The sequence below is a fragment of the Sphaerodactylus townsendi genome, linkage group LG15 (assembly GCF_021028975.2).
Source record: "Sphaerodactylus townsendi isolate TG3544 linkage group LG15, MPM_Stown_v2.3, whole genome shotgun sequence".
NCBI classification, from domain to species: domain Eukaryota; kingdom Metazoa; phylum Chordata; class Lepidosauria; order Squamata; family Sphaerodactylidae; genus Sphaerodactylus; species Sphaerodactylus townsendi.
Genome location: NC_059439.1, coordinates 1306936 through 1324520, shown reverse-complemented (window position 1 = coordinate 1324520; position 17585 = coordinate 1306936). Strand labels below are relative to the sequence as shown.

The following is a 17585-nucleotide window of genomic DNA, read 5'->3' as shown; positions in this document are numbered from 1 at the left end:
TGGTCGCTAAATGAGTACCTGGTCCTAGCACATAGCTAGGAGGTAAAGAATAGCCGGGGAAAGCAATGGCAAACTACCCCACAAAAACGGTTTGCCTATGAAATCACTGCTTGCAGTGGTACCCCAGGGTCAAGCATGACTGAAGGGGAAACTTTACCTTTTTTACTATTTGAAAGATCTTACCAGGTAAGAGAGCCGGGGGGCTGGGGGACAGTGAGGGATTCCTGCTCAGGGATTCTTGAATCTCCATCCGTTCACCCTCCTAGTGGACACCATGCATGCCAACCACTGGCCTCTTGCCAGTACCCCACTAGTCACTTCGTTGTGCCATGCAGGAGACATCTGAGTGGATAGCGCCCAGTACCAATCCTTTGAAACTAGACCTATTTTGCACCTGTTGCTCAGGCAGAGTTTCCTGCTGGTCCCAAAGCCTGCTTCCTAGGCTGATCGCTCTTTTGAGGGCGCTTTTAGAAGCGATAAATGGGTTGCTTCTGATTGACTTGAAAAGCGGGTGGCGAAACAATCTACTAATAATGAAAAGTGTCTATTTTGAAAAACTAACAATTACATAGAAGCAATGTGTACATCAGGAACAAGGAAAATCCAGTGGCTACTTGCAGGAAAACATGAATAAGAAAGGTACACCAGAAGAACTGAATGTCATCATTGAAAAGTCAGCCACAAATCAAAAAGCTGGAAATCCTTATGAATAGCATATATTACAGCTGCTAGCAGGATATTTTGAATTATGTTCTTTGGATAAATAAATGGGTTTTTAAAATTTTCTTCAGACATTAGGTGTGCTTCCTTTTTTCTGGTATGAAACCACCTGAAACAATTGCTTGCCAGTAAACTACCCTTCATACTACAAAAAAAAAATTACAATAGTTTACTCATTATCCAAAACCATGATATAATCAGTGGAAACAGCCCTGGCTTTTAAAATCCATATCAAATTCACAAAGATAAATAAGCTAGAAAGCCACACAATTACCAATCAAATAAGGATCTGATAATACCAGTTTTTTTCTAAGTCTCAATGCAAGATCACAAAACAACTGCCAACTTGACAAAAATACTCTTCTTAAAGGGACTAAAAATATGGTCTGTAAAGGAAGACCTGCCCAACTGGTCATTCAGTTGGCCAGGCTGCGTAGTGCCCAAAATATATCCAAAAAGCCTGTCTCAGAAGCAGAAAAATATCGCAATGTCTATCCAATCTTTTAGTAGCAAACCCACCCACCCCCAAATTGTTTTTAAAAACTACTATTTCTAAAAAAAATGCAATACATGTGGTGCATCTAAATATGGTATTCTGCAACTCTAGTTCTCAAGGAATACCTTGTCTTACCAACGTGTTTTTTTAAAGTGTTTTTTAAATACATTTTTCATTGTTAGAGAGTCACACACACCCCTTGCTGCAATTATTTGTAGGTTGCTTTGAAGAATTGCCTTTTTTTTAATCTTGTTTTTCATTGGGCCTTGATAAATTAGGTGAGTGGGCTAAGAAATGGCAAATGCAGTTCAATGCAGCAAAATGTAAAGTGATGCACATAGGGGCAAAAAATCCAAACTTCACATACACGCTACAGGGGTCAGTGCTATCAGTCACAGACCAGGAAAGGGATTTGGGCGTCTTAGTTGATAGTTCCATGGGAATGTCAACTCAATGCATGGCAGCTGTGAAAAAGGCAAACTCTATGCTGGGGATAATAAGGAAAGGAATTGATAATAAAACTGCAAGGATTGTCATGCCCTTATATAAAGCCGTGGTGCGACCGCACTTGGAGTCCTGTGTTCAGTTCTGGTCGCCACATCTCAAAAAAGATATCGAAGAGATAGAAAAAGTGCAGAGAAGGGCAACGAGGATGATTGAGGGACTGGAGCACCTTATGAGGAGAGGCTGCAGCTTTTGGGACTCTTTAGTTTGGAGAGGAGACATCTGAGGGGGGATAAGATTGAAGTCTATGAAATTATGCCTGGGGTAGAAAATGTTGACACACAATACTAAATTGTTGACTCACAATACTAAAACCAGGGGGCATCCATTGAAAATGCTGGGGGGAAGAATTAGGATTAATAAAAGGAAACATTTCTTCACGCAATGTGTGATTGGTATTTGGAATATGCTGCCACAGGAGGTGGTGATGGCCACTCACCTGGATAGCTTTAAAAGGGGCTTGGACAGGTTTATGGAGGAGAAGTTGATCTATGGCTACTAATCTTGATCCTCCTTGATCTGAGATTGCAAATGCCTTAGCGGACCAGGTGCTCGGGAGCAGCAGCCGCAGAAGGCCCTTGCTTTCACCTCCTGCACGTGAGCTCCCAAAGGCACCTGGTGGGCCACTGCGAGTAGCAGAGTGCTGGACTAGATGGACTCTGGTCTGATCCAGCAGGTTCTTTCTTATGTTCTTGTTAACCCTCTGGGACCGCCATGTAATAAGGTGAAAGCCATCTGTACACTTCTCTGTGTGTGAGAACAGTCAAGGGTTGTTTTCTCTTTTACTGATCTCAACTTTTGCGAGCAGTTGCTGTAGCTGTCCTTTTTGTCAAGGGTCAGAGAATTTTCATGAACACTAAAACAGGTTCTTGTCTCCAGTTACACAGTAGAAACCTTAAAACTTGAAAGCTAAGCTGCTTTAGAACAAGTACTGGAAACTGCGTCCCCCATTTCCCTAATGCAGTTGCAACAACCAATGTTTCTCTCCTGTTCTTACGCACGGCTTCTTTAGAAGTGTGGGCTTTAATGAGCAGAAATATTTTCCTCGGTGAAAATTGGCCCCCACATCATCTGTTCTGAGGCAGGCGGCATGTACAGGCTTGTTTTCAATCCAAACCAATATCTCCAACACATTCTTATTCCCATATATTATTGTTCTCTGCCAAGTGCTCTTAATAGCAGTCCCAGAGCGACAGGGGGCCATCCGAGGTTGCTGTTGAATTTGTCCAGGGTCACCTCTCGCGTGTATGTCTGCTAAACCAGCTCACGCCGGTGAAAACGTTTAAAGGATCTCCTTCGTATGGGGTCTTGTCTGACCTGGCTTCTCAGTGCAGTGATGTGTGACTTGAGCAAGCATTTGCCAGTTGCTTCAACATGTGAATCGAAGCCGAGTGTTACTTTGGGTGCAGCAGAAGTGGGAGAGCATCTGTGTCCTCTTCTGAAGATCACGCCACAATGTAGTGAATAAATCATGGGCAGTGTAAGGCTTATTGTATTGAGAGTATGCATAACTTTGTATTGGGTATGCATACCATCAGAGGCGTATCTAGGCAAATTGGATCCTGGGGACAAAACCTGAGTTTGGCGCGTGCCCCTCCCCCCCAGTATGGGCGGCCACCCTCCCCCCTATGACAAACAATTTTTTTTCACCAGCTCACAAAACAACTCCCACCCCCAGCAAAACATACAGTACATGGAAGCAGGGGCATAATGCCCATTGGGCAAAGTGGGCAGTTGCCCAGGGCGCCCCCTTGTGGTGGGTGCCAAAAATGCAGGGTTCATTTTTGGGTTTTTTTGTATTTTAGTGGGTTTTCTGTTTTTGGCCTGCAGGGGACGCAGTTTTTAGGCTAGCAGCACCAAAATTTCAGGGATGTTTCGGGAGAGTCTCCTGATGCTATCACCCAGGTTTGGTGAGGTTTGGTCCAGGGAGGCCAAAGTTATGGACTCCCAAAGGGGGTGACCCATCCCCCATTGTTTCCAATGAGCGCTAATAGGAGATGGCGGCTACACCTTTGAGCAGTGGTGGCGAACCTATGGCACTCCAGATGTTCATGAACTACAATTCCCATCATCCCCTGCCAGCATGGCCACTTGGCCATGCTGGTAGGGGATGATGGGAACTGTAGTCCATGAACATCTGGAGTGCCATAAGTTTGCCACCACGGCCTTTGAGGGTCGATAACTTTGGACCCCCTGAACCAAACTTCACCAAACCTGGGAGGTATCATCAGGACAGTCTCATACTGATACCACCCAGGTTTTGTGAAGTTTGGTCCAGGGGGTCCAAAGCTATGAACTCCCAAAGGGGGTGCCCCATCATCCATTGTTTCCAGTGGGAGCTAATAGAAGATGGGGGCTACACTTTTGAGGGTCAATATCTTTGGACCCTCTGAACCAAACTTCACCAAACCTTGGTGATATCATTAGGAGAGTCTCTTAAAGATACTCTGAAAGTTTGGTGCTGCTAGCTTAACAATTGCACCCCTGAAAGCAGGCACCCCTCAAATTTCCCCAGATTTTCCTTTTAAATCCCCCCCCTTGGCATAGATTTAAAGGGAGAATCTGAGGTCCCCAGTTTAAACATTGAAAGTGATGCTTTTCAGGGTGGGGGAGAATCCACCCCAAAACAGCATCACTTTCAATGTTGTTTTAACTGGGGACCCCAGATTCTCCCTTTAAGGTGGATTTAAAAGGAGAATATGGGCTCCCTAGTTTAAGCACCATTGAAAGTGATGCTGTTTGGGGGTGGATTCCAGCATCACTTGTTTAAACTAGGGAGCCCAGATTCTCCATTTAAATCAACCTTAAAGGGAGAATCTGGGGTCCCCAGTTTAAATAACATTGAAAGTGATGCTGTTTCCCCCAATCGGGGAGACTGGATACAACACCTTAAAATGTTTTCAAAAAAATATTTCTGCTGTGTGGCATGGCCCATTGCTGTTGTTCAGATTTGTGAGTAAGGGCATGTTCTATAATGTGATGGTGACTTTAGAATGACCTGGTGTGAAAAATCATTGCTTGGTCATGGTGGGGGAGGGCGGCTGCCCATGGTGGGGGCGCAAAACTCCAGTTTGCCTGGATACGCCACTGGGCGTAGCTACAAGGGGGCCGGGGGCACGCGCATTGCACCGGGCACACGACTGGGGGGTGGCATCAAATTCAGGTTTTGCCCTGGGCTCCAGTTTGCCTGGAGCCACTGCATGGAAGCTCACCGGATGACCTTGGGCAGTCTCACTCTCTCAGCATAGCCTACCTCACAGGGTTATTGTGAAGATAACATAGAGGCAAGGAGAAGAAAGTACACCACCTTGGACCCCTATTGGGAAGAAAGGTGGGGTGCAAATGAATTGTATGAAGATAAATAAGTTATCTGTGGATAAAATTGCTGTTCTGCTGGAATTTTGAGCCGAGGATAAGCAGTTGGGGGTGTCCGCAATGTTGGAGGCGTCCACTATACCAAGTCATACAATTAGGCCAGTGGTGGCGAACCTATGGCACTCCAGATGTTCACGGACTACAAAACCCATCAGCCCCTGCCAGCATGGCCCATTGACCATGCTGTCAGGGGCTGATGGGAATTGTAGTCCATGAACATCTGGAGTGCCATAGGTTCGCCACCATGGAATTAGGCTGATCTGACTACTGTGATTGACAGCAGCTCTCTCTGTGGGGGAGGGGTGGCAAATAAAACCAATAATCCTCATCATTTCCAATGGTGTCTTGCCCCTCCTACCTGAGATGAAGGAATCTTATCTTCATCGTCCATGCAAAAGCATGGAATGAATGAGGGAAGCCCGGTTGCATTCCAATGTAGAGGGGGTGGAAATAATCACCGTTCTGCTTTCCCACCGTTTCTCTGCAGAGGTTGAAGGATCTCAAGCAAAGGGAGTTTGCTCGTAACGTCTCGTCGAGATCCCGGAAAGATGAGAGGAAGCAGGAGAAAGCCCTCCGGCGTCTGCATGAGCTTGCCGAGCAGAGAAGGCAGACTGAATGGTATATATGGCGGTCTATGTAGTAGTTTTATTTCATTGTTGTTTTTATTTCTGGTTTCCTCCGGAATTGGCTCCCAAATCTGATCGCAGGAATAGAAAACAAAATTCAGTAACTTTCTCGCTCAGTGTGAATATTCCCTGGACTGGTTGATTGGAGCTTGGATTCAGGCACAATGCGGCAGTGCCTGGCTGCTTCTGGCCTTTCATCTCCTGGACTCGCTGATAATTTGAGAGAACCTGTGTGATGGAATGGTTGGAAGTCCCAGCTCAAATCCCTAACCTACCTCACAGGGGATAAAATGGAGTAGAGGTGAACTGTGAGGATAAAATGGAGTAGAGGTGAACTGATAAGCCAGTTTGGCTCCTCATTGGGGGGAAAGGCAGGTGATAACCCTAAACCACAGTTTGCCCCCAAAGTCCGGGTTTCCTTCTTCACTCTCCTTTCCAGAACAGATCAGAGAAGGGAAGTATTCTGTGACATCCGTGGCCCAGGATGGCTGTGGAGCCCAGCCCACAGGTGGGGCTGCCACCCCGGACTTGCCTGGCTCAATGTTCCTCCCCCAGGCAACTGCCGACTGTCACAGGGGAATGCCACCTCTGCCAACAGCCATGTGGCGGGGCACTCCCCTCCTGCCCCTGCTGCATTGCAGTCATGGCCATCAAGTCCAGCCCCCAGCCATGCAGGGACACACAATCAAAGCACTCCCAACATATGTTCATCCAGCCTCTGTTTAAAAACCTCCAAAGAAGGAGACTCCACCGCTCTCCAAGGCAGTGAATTCCACTGTCAAACAGCCCTGACAGTCAGGAAGTTCTTCCTTATATTTAGGTGGAATCTCTTTTCCTTCATCTTGAATCCATTACTCCTGGTCCTAGTCTTTGGAGCAGCAGAAAACAAGCTCGCTCCCTCTTCGACATGACATCCCTTCAAATATTTAAACATGGCTATCATGTCACCCCTTAACCTACGCTTCTCCAGACTGAACATCCCCAGCTCCCTAAGCCTCTCTTTGTAGAGCATGGACTCCAGACAACCGGCCCTGGGGGGAAGGATGCTGGCGGGTGGCTCCAGGGACCACCAGGCAGATGGCGGCACTCACCAGCCCGGCAGCAGGCAGGCACATGCCGAGGGGGGCAGACCTCGCTGGGGCGAGCCACACTGCTGGGAGAAGCCTGCACAGGTTCTTGCTGGCAGGTGGAGAAGCAGGAGCAGCCGGGGGACAGTCTTGATGCCACAGGCTAGCTAGGCCTTGGTGCCTGGTGACATGGAGGGGTTAGGGCCAAGGGGAGGTCTTGGGGGCGGGTTCAGCATAGCAGTGGTGCAGTACGGGGCCAAGTAAGGGCAGGCCTGCTCCCAACTCCAAGGCAGGTAGGGAAGCAGGAGCAACTAGGGGGGGAAGCCAAGGGGAGGTCTTGGGGGCGGGTTCAGCATAGCTGTGGCGCAGCAGGGGGGCCAGTAGGGCCAAGTAAGACAGGGCCACTCCCAGCTTCAAGGCCCTTGGGGTGAGCCAGTGAAGGGGGTGGGGTTGGCAGTATAAGAGGAAGCCAGGGGAAGGGGCTGGGGAGGAAGCGACGGGCCTGCAGTTCCCACAACAGGGGGACTGTGTGGACTGTGAGGAAGAGACAGCAGATGAAGATGAAGGAGAAGAAGGAGAAGAAGAGGAGGAGGAGGAGTTTGGATTTATACCCCCCCTTTCTCTCCTGCAGGAGACTCAAAGGGGCTGACAATCTCCTTGCCCTTCCCCCCTCACAACAAACACCCTGTGAGGTAGGTGGGGCTGAGAGAGCTCCGAGAAGCTGTGACTAGCCCAAGGTCACCCAGCTGGCGTGTGTGGGAGTGTACAGGCTAATCTGAATTCCCCAGATAAGCCTCCACAGCTCAGGTGGCAGAGCTGGGAATCAAACCCGGTTCCTCCAGATTAGATACACGAGCTCTTAACCTCCTACGCCACTGCTGCTCCTTGTTTGAAGACCTCCTCGTTTGCTTCTGAGGCCTGAGGGAGTCGGGGGCACTGGGAGAACCTGCTGGGGGTCAAGGCGAAGAGGCAGCCGCCACAGCCCCTATGAGTGGGATCCACCCTGTTCCATTTGGTATTAGGAAAGGGTGACAACAGGGCAGGCTTTATTGAAGCAAAACCTCTGAGGGCATCAAAGCCTTGCAAAGATTTGAATTCTAGCAGCTGCCTTTTTACTTCTCTCTGGCCACGGTGGCTAGAATTTTATTACAATAAAGATGTACGAATAGGTATTCTTTTTTTCATGGATGTACCAGTTTATTTTATTCGCTTAGCAAAACATTAAAACCCCACCTTACTTCAGACTTCAAGGCGGTCTACAATAATATTATATCAGAGAAATTCTGGTTAAAGAATGGTCAGATCACAGCAGGCTTTCTAGATTTCAGAGTGTTTATGTAGCTGTTCAATTAAATCTCCCTGGTTCTCAAAGCAGTTCGAGGATATTGAAAGGGGTGGGGGTGGGGTAGAGGTGCTTCAGTGAGAGTTGAATGTGAAGGTATTAATAACTCAAGATTGTAACTCGTGCTCTCTGTCTCTCCCTCTCTCTCTCTCTGTGAAATCCCACAGTGCTCCAGGAAGTGGGCCGATGTTCAGAACCACCACTGTGGCTGTAGATGAAGAAGGAGGGGAGGAGGAGGCAGACGTGGCGGCCCCCAGTAGCTGTTCCTCCTTCCCACCAGCTTCTGGGCAAACTGTCAATGTGACCATAGACAAAAGCGTTATCTGTTCCAGCGGGCCGGCCAGTGGCAACTCAGGGCCGGGGCAAGCTTCCCCACAGGCTCCCCAACAAACCGTCAGCCTTGGAGTCAACCCTCTTCAGAAGATCGGGGTCTCTTTCTCCTTTGCCAAAAAGGCTCCTGTGAAGCTAGAGTCTATTGCCTCTGTCTTCAAAGATCACGTGGACGAGACCGGCTCTTCTGACGAGATCAAAGTCGATGACAGAGCCCCCTCGGACGCTGGATCTTTTGGGAAGGTGGTGGAGGCAGAGGGGACAAACAGCCCTGACAGCAAGGGAGACGAGGAGGAACAACAGCTCGAGAAAGAGGGAGCAGGGCCAAATGCCCCACAGTCAAAACTGAAAAAGATCAAACGAGAGGATGGACCTTTGGCAGTAGAACCAGAGTACTATCACTATATCCCACCAGCCCACTGCAAGGTGAAACCCAACTTCCAGTTCCTTCTGTTCATGAAGGCCACGGAGCAGGTGGAGGCTGAAGCTGTGAGCAAGAAAGTGGCACGTGAGAGGAAGCAGAGCGATTCCCCCAAGCCCAGAGAGGCAAAGAACGGCGACAAGATGGCGGCTGCCGACTACGCCAACCGACTGAAGGAACCTAGCCCCACCAGCTCCACCAACAAAAGCAAGAAAACGGAAGACACGGAAACTCTGGAGGATGTGAGTGGGCAGGAAGGCAGAGAGCCCAAGGAAGGCGGCGCTACAGAGCTGGATGCCCCGAAAGCCCTTCCCCAGCCTACAGCAGCCAGTAAAGAAGCAACAGACGGGCCCAAGCACTTGACGGGGCCTTTCTTCCCTGTGCTAAGTAAAGATGAGAGCACCACCCTCCAGTGGCCTTCAGAACTGATTATTTTCACCAAAGCAGAACCCTCGGTGTCGTACAGTTGCAACCCCCTGTATTTTGATTTCAAGTTGTCTCGAAACAAGGACAGCAAAGCCAAAGGGGCAGAAAAGCAGAAAGCGGCAACCGGCCTTTCAAAAGAAAACACACCGTCTGCTGAGGGGGGAGAGGCAAGTAAGAGCAAAGAGCCAGGCCTCCTCCCTGGCAGCTCCTCTGCCCTGCCCGAAAACAAGTCCCTGCCCACGTGCAGTAAGCAGGAATTGGGCCCTGGGAGTGCCGGCAGGAGCGAAGGCCCAGAAGATGAAGCTGACAAAGGCAACCTTGTCAGCCACAAAGACAAGCTGGGCAAGTCCCACAAGCACAAGAAGAAGAAAAAGCACAAGAAATCCGCCAGGCAGAAACGCCGGCACAAGGGCAAGGCGGAAGAGAAGAATTGGGAAGGGGACCTGGCGGAAGAGAGGTCCAAGAAGCGAAAGAAGCATAAACACAAAAAGAGTAAGTGTTTCTTTGCCGTTGAGGGCGAGCGGGCCCAAGGAATTGAAGAGGTGGGCCATCCCAAGAAAAGAAAGTGGTGCCCCCCGGACTCCCAGCGGAAATCTGTCTCTACTGAAGAAGGCGGTGGAAGCAGCAAGAGAGAGGACAGTGGCACCTCGTCCCAAGAGCACAGCAGCAAGAAACACAAAGGGGGCCCACAGCAGGAGTTGCCCGCGGTCAAGAGGCGGCCTTCTGCCCCTGCTGCGGGCCGCCCCAGCCAGAAGGGCCGGCAGAGCAGCGGCTGCTACGAGAGTGACGAGGACTCCTGCCACAAACACTTCCGGCAGAAGTCAGCATCCCACTACAGTGACTACGACTCCGGCAGTGACGGTTCACGGAGCCGCTCCCGATCAGGTCGCAGGCATTCCTCCAGAAGGTCATCTCAGAGGTCGTACTCAACAAGTTCCTACGCCTCCTCAGACCACAGCCGGTACAGCCGCCGGCGGAGTTACTCGGAGGACAGCTATAGCGACTACAGCGACCGGTCGCGGAGTCGCACCAAACGTTCCCATGACTCAGAGGATGACTCGGACTACACTAGTTCCAAGCGCAGGTCAAAACGACACAAATATTCTTCTTCAGAAGACGACTACAGCCTAAGCAGGAGCAGGTCCCGGAGCCGGAGCAGAAGTCGAACCCACGCCAGGGGGAGGACAAGAAGTCGGGGCAGGACACGGAGCAGCAGCTGCAGCCGCAGCCGCAGCAAGCGCCGCAGCCGCAGCCGGACCGGCCACAGCTGGAAAAGGAGCCGCAGCTACAGCCGCGAACGCAGCCGCAGCACAAGGAGCCTCTCGCAGAGATCTCTTTCCAGGAAGGGGTCCCGGGGACACGAGAGCCCCAGCGAGAGGCGCTCCGGGCGGCGAGACTTCATCCGGTCCAAGATCTATCGCTCGCAGTCTCCTCACTACTTCCGGGCGAGGCAAGCAGAGGGACCTCCGAGAAAGGAGGAAGCGAGGGACGAGTCTACCGGGGCCAGCACTCTCTCCCAAAACAGCGGCGGCTCCAACCTGGGGAGCAACTGCAGCTCTGAGGAGAAGAACTTTGCGACGGCCAAGTTGCTCCTGGAAAAGATTCAGTCCCGGAAAGTGGAGAAGAAGAATGGCGGGAACGAGGAGGCTCCTCCGGGACCCCACAAGGTTGGGATCAAACTGAAGGATCCCCCCCAGGGCTATTTTGGCCCAAAGCTCCCCCCCTCGCTGGGCAACAAGCCCGTCCTCCCTTTAATTGGGAAACTCCCCACAGTCCGAAAGCCCAGCACCAAGCGCTGTGAGGAGTCTGGGTTGGACAGAGGGGAGGAACCGGAGCTATCAGAGCATGAAGAGGCCGCCCCTGACTGTGGGGAGGCAGTCCTGGCAAACCCGGCTCCTTTGGAAGAGGCTGCCCCGAGGAGCGTTCAGGACCCCCTTCCTGGAGACCAGCCCACGGAAGAAGCAGCCACGGAGATCGTCCCTGTCCCTCTTGAGCCACCGGTGCTCCCGGAGCCCTACGGGCCAAGCGACTTGGCCACGTCCCACAGCCTCCTCTCTGACCCCAGCGACAGTGAAGTGCTGGAGTCTCTGGACAGCGGGAATCAGCCTGTCCCCATAGAAAGCAGGATAGTGCCCCTGGTGCCCGATGTGGAGCACTTCCCTGGCTACATGCCCCAGAGCGGGGAGCCCAGCATCAGCGGGGAGCTGGAAGGCGCCGAGGACCCCTCCCTGGCGCCGCTGGAGAGCCAGCCGATCACCTTCACCCCCGAGGAGATGGAGAAGTACAGCAAGCTCCAGCAGGCCGCTCAGCAGCACATCCAGCAGCAGCTCCTGGCCAAGCAGGTGAAGGCGTTCCCGGCCTCCGCCGCCCTGGCCCCTGCGGCAGCCCCCGCCCTGCAGCCGATCCACATCCAGCAGCCGGCAACGGCGGCCGCCACCTCCATCACCACCGTGCAGCACGCCATCCTCCAGCACCACGCAGCTGCCGCTGCTGCCGCCATCGGCATCCACCCGCACCCCCACCCGCAGCCCCTGGCTCAGGTGCACCACATCCCCCAGCCCCACCTGACCCCCATCTCGCTGTCCCACCTGACTCACTCCATCATCCCCGGGCATCCTGCCACGTTCCTGGCCAGCCACCCCATCCACATCATCCCCGCTTCTGCCATCCACCCCGGCCCCTTCACCTTTCACCCTGTCCCTCATGCCGCCCTGTACCCAACCCTTCTAGCGCCCCGGCCGGCTACGGCGGCTGCCGCCACGGCGTTACATCTTCACCCCCTCCTGCACCCCATTTTCTCAGGACAGGATTTGCAGCATCCCCCGAGCCATGGCACGTGAGAGAGCAGGGAAGGGAAGGCTGCCTCCATTGGGTGGGGGAGGGCACATGCGTTGGCGGGGAGGGGGTCAGTCTCTCCCTGACCCTGGCAAGGCACAGAGGACGACTCGACCTGAGCGTAGCCAAAGAAGGGCCAGGCTGGGCAGGTCAAAAGAGGCTCACGGGGTAACACAAGTGAAGCAGCTCTGGGGGACGTGGGCAAGCCTTGTGTCTTACAGGGGTTGTCAGGGTCTCCTGCGTCCGTGAGAGTGGCTGCTCCGGGCACCAGGTTCTTTCCCCCACTCCAACGTTGCTTCCCGGGTTCATGTTTTAAAACCACTCTGAATATCTAAGCAGATAAAATCTGAATTATGTTGACTTTGTGACCTGTGTTTGGGGGCGCCTTAAAGGTTAATCTGAGCAAAGCCCTTGGTTCTTGGCCCCTGCCTCTCTTGCCGCCCACTCCCACCTTGCGAGCCGTGGGCTGCCGCCCGTCCATCATCCCAGTGCCGGAGTGGCTTGCAGACTCCTCCCTCGTTGCCAGCGTCAGACAGGCTTGGCGGTGCTGTCCTTTCAGACACACTCCGTGACGCTGCTGCGCCAGAACCGAGAGGAAGTCCTTCTCAGACCTTGAAGCAATACAGTGGACTGGAGTCCTGTGAACGTCCTAAACCTGACTCTGTACATTGTCCTTTCCCCTCTGTAATATTGATGGTTCCTTATTAACTTATGATTTTTTTTAGACGAAGAAAGTTTTAAAGAATTGCACTGAACTCTGTATATGTCAACATGCTGCTTTTTGTAGCTCCTCCGACACGTGTCCTCCCTCTAGGTCGTGTGCTGCAGTAACACTTCTGACAGCTGTTCTTTGAGTGGTTCTCGTTCCAGTGGCTTTGGTTATCCATGTTTTGATTTAGTCGGAAAGAAGACTCTTGTCAAAGGCTCCACACGTCCCTTGCTTTAGCTGGGCGCAAGATGACTTCAAGCATGTATATTTTATTGAGCTCGTGTTTTACAGGGTGGGGTGTTTGTGTACTACGAAATGTAAAAACAAAAGGAGATGTTGATGTTGCAGGAGAAAAGACAAGAAGGGATCGGTGATGTAGACTCCTCCTCTAGTTCCCTCCACCCAGTGGAACAGGACCCCTTAATGGCTGCTGTGAAAAGGGGATTGGTGGGGCCCAGTGTGTGACGCCCAGCCACCAGGCCCCCACTTGGGGAGAAATGACTACTTGATGTGGCAGGGCGCACAGAGTCACTTGCCGCTCAGAGGGGGAGGGGGCGTCTCATAGAAAATATCCCAGCGGTTTTTTCCTTGCATTCACCCACTTGTTTTGAGACATTGCTGTGACCTGAGTTCCAGTTGTGCGTTAAGTGTGATTTCCTTTTTTTTTTTTTTTTTTGGCTGCTTATCTTCATACGTGCCTTCTTCCATTTGGGGGAGAGGTTTTGGGTGGTATGTTTTTGTTCTGACCCCTGCCTGTGGTTTTCCTCTAACAGTAAGGGTTATCTTTGCAGCTGTCCTCTTTAGGAATAGCTTCCGTCATTCCCTGAGGCAGGGCCTCCAAAATTCTGCCAAGTTAAGTCTGGAGAACAGGGGGATGCAAATGGAGGCCTATTTTGTACAGAGGTTTAGTTGTTTATGACCCAACAGTGCTTCTTTGGCCTGCGCTTAGTTAGTTAGCGTCACAACCTGTTGCCTCTCCCAAATCTAAACAAACAAAAAAACCCCTACTCTTCCTCCCTGCCCTGAAATGAGCAGCCCAGGCTCTAGACTGCGATAAACTTCCCTCGCTTGTGTGCCAGAGAAGCAGATGGATTAGCCCTGGAAGCTGGTGTTCTGGCAAAGGGACTCCGTTGCTAGTCACTGCTGTAGATGTTCAACAGGTGACAGTATTAGCGCCCCGTGCTTCGTTCCTCTTGGCCTTGCAGTCCCTCTTGGCCTGCGCAGGGCCCCTCTGTGGCTCACGAAACTGGACTTCTTCTCCCAGAATGCTTACGTCAAAGAGAACACACTATTACTTCAGTATCTGCAGACTGTATTTAACTGTCACATAAAAGTATATATATAAATATAAATATATATATATATATGCTGTAAAAATGAGGAAAATAAACTTTCTAATAAACTAGTCATTTTGGGGGGGCAGGCTTGTATGTGTCTCTTTCCCACGGCACCCGTGTGAAGTTTGTGGTCCTCTTGTTCTGCCGGTCCTCTCTGGGGGTCTGGATTTGCTTTTGAGGATGTGTTCATTTTGTCCCCGCCCCCATTTGCTCGCTGCCCTCCTTCAGTCGGTCTGACCAAGCCTGTCCTCATGTCTGGAAAAGCCTTCCTGTTTGTCCCAAACGTCCACATTTGCTGCGACTCCCATCTTCCTTTTCAAAGCCCAGATGGTCTGGGGTCCTGTTCACATGAATGGTATCTCCTTTGGTTGAACAAAGCTACAATAACCTCTCCTGAGACCGTGGGCACACGTTCCAGCCCTTCGTCATTGCAGTGGCATCTGAGCGGTTGCACCCGCACCCTTTCGTTCTTTCCCTGGGAGGGCCCCGAGGCTGCTGAAGTAATCATAAAGCAAGAGAAGCGTTTGGAAGCAGGGGGCTTGCTCTGATGCAACCGGTTTTTCAAAGGCCTCCCGGAGGTCCGTCCTCTCCGTGTTTGCACCCGGGGAAGATCAAAGGCTAAAACCTGAATTAGCGTTTCTTGGGGAATGAAGGTTTGTCCTGTGGTACTTGAAACACTGCAAAATGACACGAGGGCGACCTGATCCTATACCTGTCTCGCCCCCCACTCCAGTCCCCAATGCTGTGCCTTTCCTTATGTTTCCTGATATCGCTCGTTCTGGTTTCCGCAGCATCAAGGGTTGAGGCAGCTGGAGCCGGCTGATAGAGATCCTTGCCTGAATACATCTCAGGCAGGATATGCGGGGAGGTGCCCACAATGCCTTATTGCAGAGAAACTGAGACTGACAGGCAGTTCTTTGCAGCCTTTGTGTATTGGGGGGGGGGGGGTTAAGTTGGGCTGAGAAGAGCTGTCAGCAGGTTTAAAGGGATTCCTCTCTTTCAATCTACAGAACTGAGACCCTGAGTCCTTAATATTGCATGGCATTAACATAAATACACTTGGTTTTCTAGGTGTTTAAGACTTAGGTAGAGCCAGGTATCATGGATTTGCTGATTAACAAAAATGCACCTGGAGCTCTCACCACCTGGCTTAGCATTACCTCCACACAGGGAAATATATTATGAGGACGAGGATCTTTATGGCCTATATTCACCCCGAAGGAAATCAATTCTGAATGTAAGATGATTCCTCAAAAAAAAAAAATTATACATAGAAATTTTTAAATTGTATGCTTACTGTTGATTTAATTGTATGTTAATTAAAGATGGTTCCATCTTTTGCTTGACGGCATGTGTGAAAAAAGATTAGTCTTCCGTTCAGGTAAATAGGGAGATATTTGGGAGCTCGACAATCAAATCCTAGATTGATTTACACCATTCTAAGCCCATCTGAGTAGAATTTGAAGGGTGTGAGGCTGTCCAGGATTGTACTGTGGAGTTTCGTTTTGCTATTTGAACTAATTCTGCAATCCTAGCCCACTTCACTTTCCACAACCCCCCCCCAAAAAAGGTATGATTGGTGTCCCGATGTTTCCAGTGGGGAATGTTAGTCTGTGAGAACAGTGAAACCCTTAGTGGCATCTGGAAGATTCATGGCAGAGGTTTAAACTAGGAACTTCAGTCTCTTTTGGAATTCCATTGAAGTTGATGGAGTTGGCTTCCATGCAGTAACTTCAGGCTCACTGAGTCGGTTTTCCTGCAGAGTGATATGTGATTTTATTCTTTTGTGAGAGAGAGAGAGAGAGAGAGAGAGAGAGAATTTAAAGCTGAAATGACATGTTCAAAGCAAAGACTCTCGAGTCACCCTTGGGAGTGTGAGTTTCCACCCTGGCCCCTTCAGAAGTATGGAAAGAAGGAGACATTTGCTCAAAAGGTAGTAAATATTACAATGTTATTGTGAAAGACTTTGTTCGGATTGCACCTGCATTTCTTGGAGGAAAAAAAAGCGCAAGTCAGCAAAACGGCAGAATCTGCTTAATGCTCGAATAGTTACTGACATAACTGCAAAACACAGAATTACATTCAAGTATTATTTCAGAGTACCACTGTATATTTTTTTTCAGGTTTTAAAATTTTATTGGTGCTTATACAACTTTAGTTCACAAAAGGCACAAAGAAAATCTCAAGTAACAAAGGCACATTTTCCTTAAAGATTCCCAGTTTCATCTGCACCGAGTATTAACACTAAAAATGATTACCATTTGTTCTTTAACAGCATAAGTAAAATTTGATCTTTAAAGTTACTGCTGATAAAAGTCACACTTCTCCCCCTGAGCTGGGGGGGGGGGGGTATCTTTTTCTGGGTAATTCCTATCATTCACCTGGGAGGTAGGAACTCAGACTTTTCTGCTTTCCGTGTCCTGTAGCAGTTATTTAGCCAACTTCAGTTTCATTCCTGCCTTAAAGGAAAACGTATTTATTGCTGGAGCTACTTAAAAGGGATCTTAGTGTTTAGATCTCGTATCTTCATTTTTATCTGTCTTCTCGTTGGCCACCTCTGCTTTTTTCCTGCTTCGGGTTGTCTGCAACCTGCGGCTCTCCAGATGTTCATGGACTACAAATCTCATCAGCCCCTGCCAGCATGGCCAAATTGGCCATGCTGACAGGGGCTGATGGGATTTGTAGTCCATGAACATCTGGAGAGCCGCAGGTTGCAGACCCCTGTGCAATTCTAATTTCTCTCCCTTCATTCCCTTGTTAGGAGGGTTCACCCTTGGGCTGTCTTTCGTGCCTCTCCGGAGCCATTTAGAGTTCAGCTTTCTCCTGGGAGATGCACAAGCAGCAGCCAGGGACTTTGTCTTCAGCCCGGCAGCAGCCCATGGAAGTTCAGCAGCCCCATAACTCCCAACTCTGATCCTTTTAACTCTCCCTCTAATCTTGCCAGATTCATTAAGTCAACCACAAGGGAGGAGTTTTAGCATGCTCATGGAACAGACTTCCCCCATGCTGGCCAAGGTGGCTGGATCTGTGTCCTCCTGCCTGTCTACCTCTAGAGCAGTGGTGGCGAACCTCTGGCATGCGTTCCACAGGTGGAACTCAGAGCCCTCTCTGTGGGCACGCTTGCACAGAGTTCATATGGGGGGAGCAGAAAATCACACACACACACACATATCTAGGCTGGCCTTGCTTCTGAGTAATCCCTCCTAGAGTCGTGATTCACCTGTTCAAAGGATTGCATGGTTGCTTCACCAAGCTTACTCCCGAGTAACGTGCACTTCAGAGCCAACCGTTTTTTCTAAACTAAAACCTCAGTATTCAGGTTAAATTGCCATGTTGGCACGTTGCGATAAATAAGTGGGTTTTGGGTTGCAATTTGGGCACTTGGTCTCGAAAAGGT

General features: G+C 50.4%; 1 protein-coding gene across 3 annotated transcripts in view; it reads left to right on the top strand.

Moving 5' to 3' along the window:
* Positions 1-15534, top strand: part of GPATCH8 (G-patch domain containing 8) — a 59930-nt gene extending 44396 nt beyond the window's left edge. For all 3 annotated transcript variants that reach the window (XM_048517903.1, XM_048517904.1, XM_048517905.1), the window contains 2 exons: positions 5583-5713; positions 8298-15534. In XM_048517903.1, coding sequence (XP_048373860.1) covers positions 5583-5713; positions 8298-12147 — 3981 coding nt within the window. In that variant the 3' untranslated portion in view covers positions 12148-15534. The remainder of the gene's footprint in view (positions 1-5582; positions 5714-8297) is intronic.
* The last annotated feature ends 2051 nt before the right edge of the window (positions 15535-17585 follow it).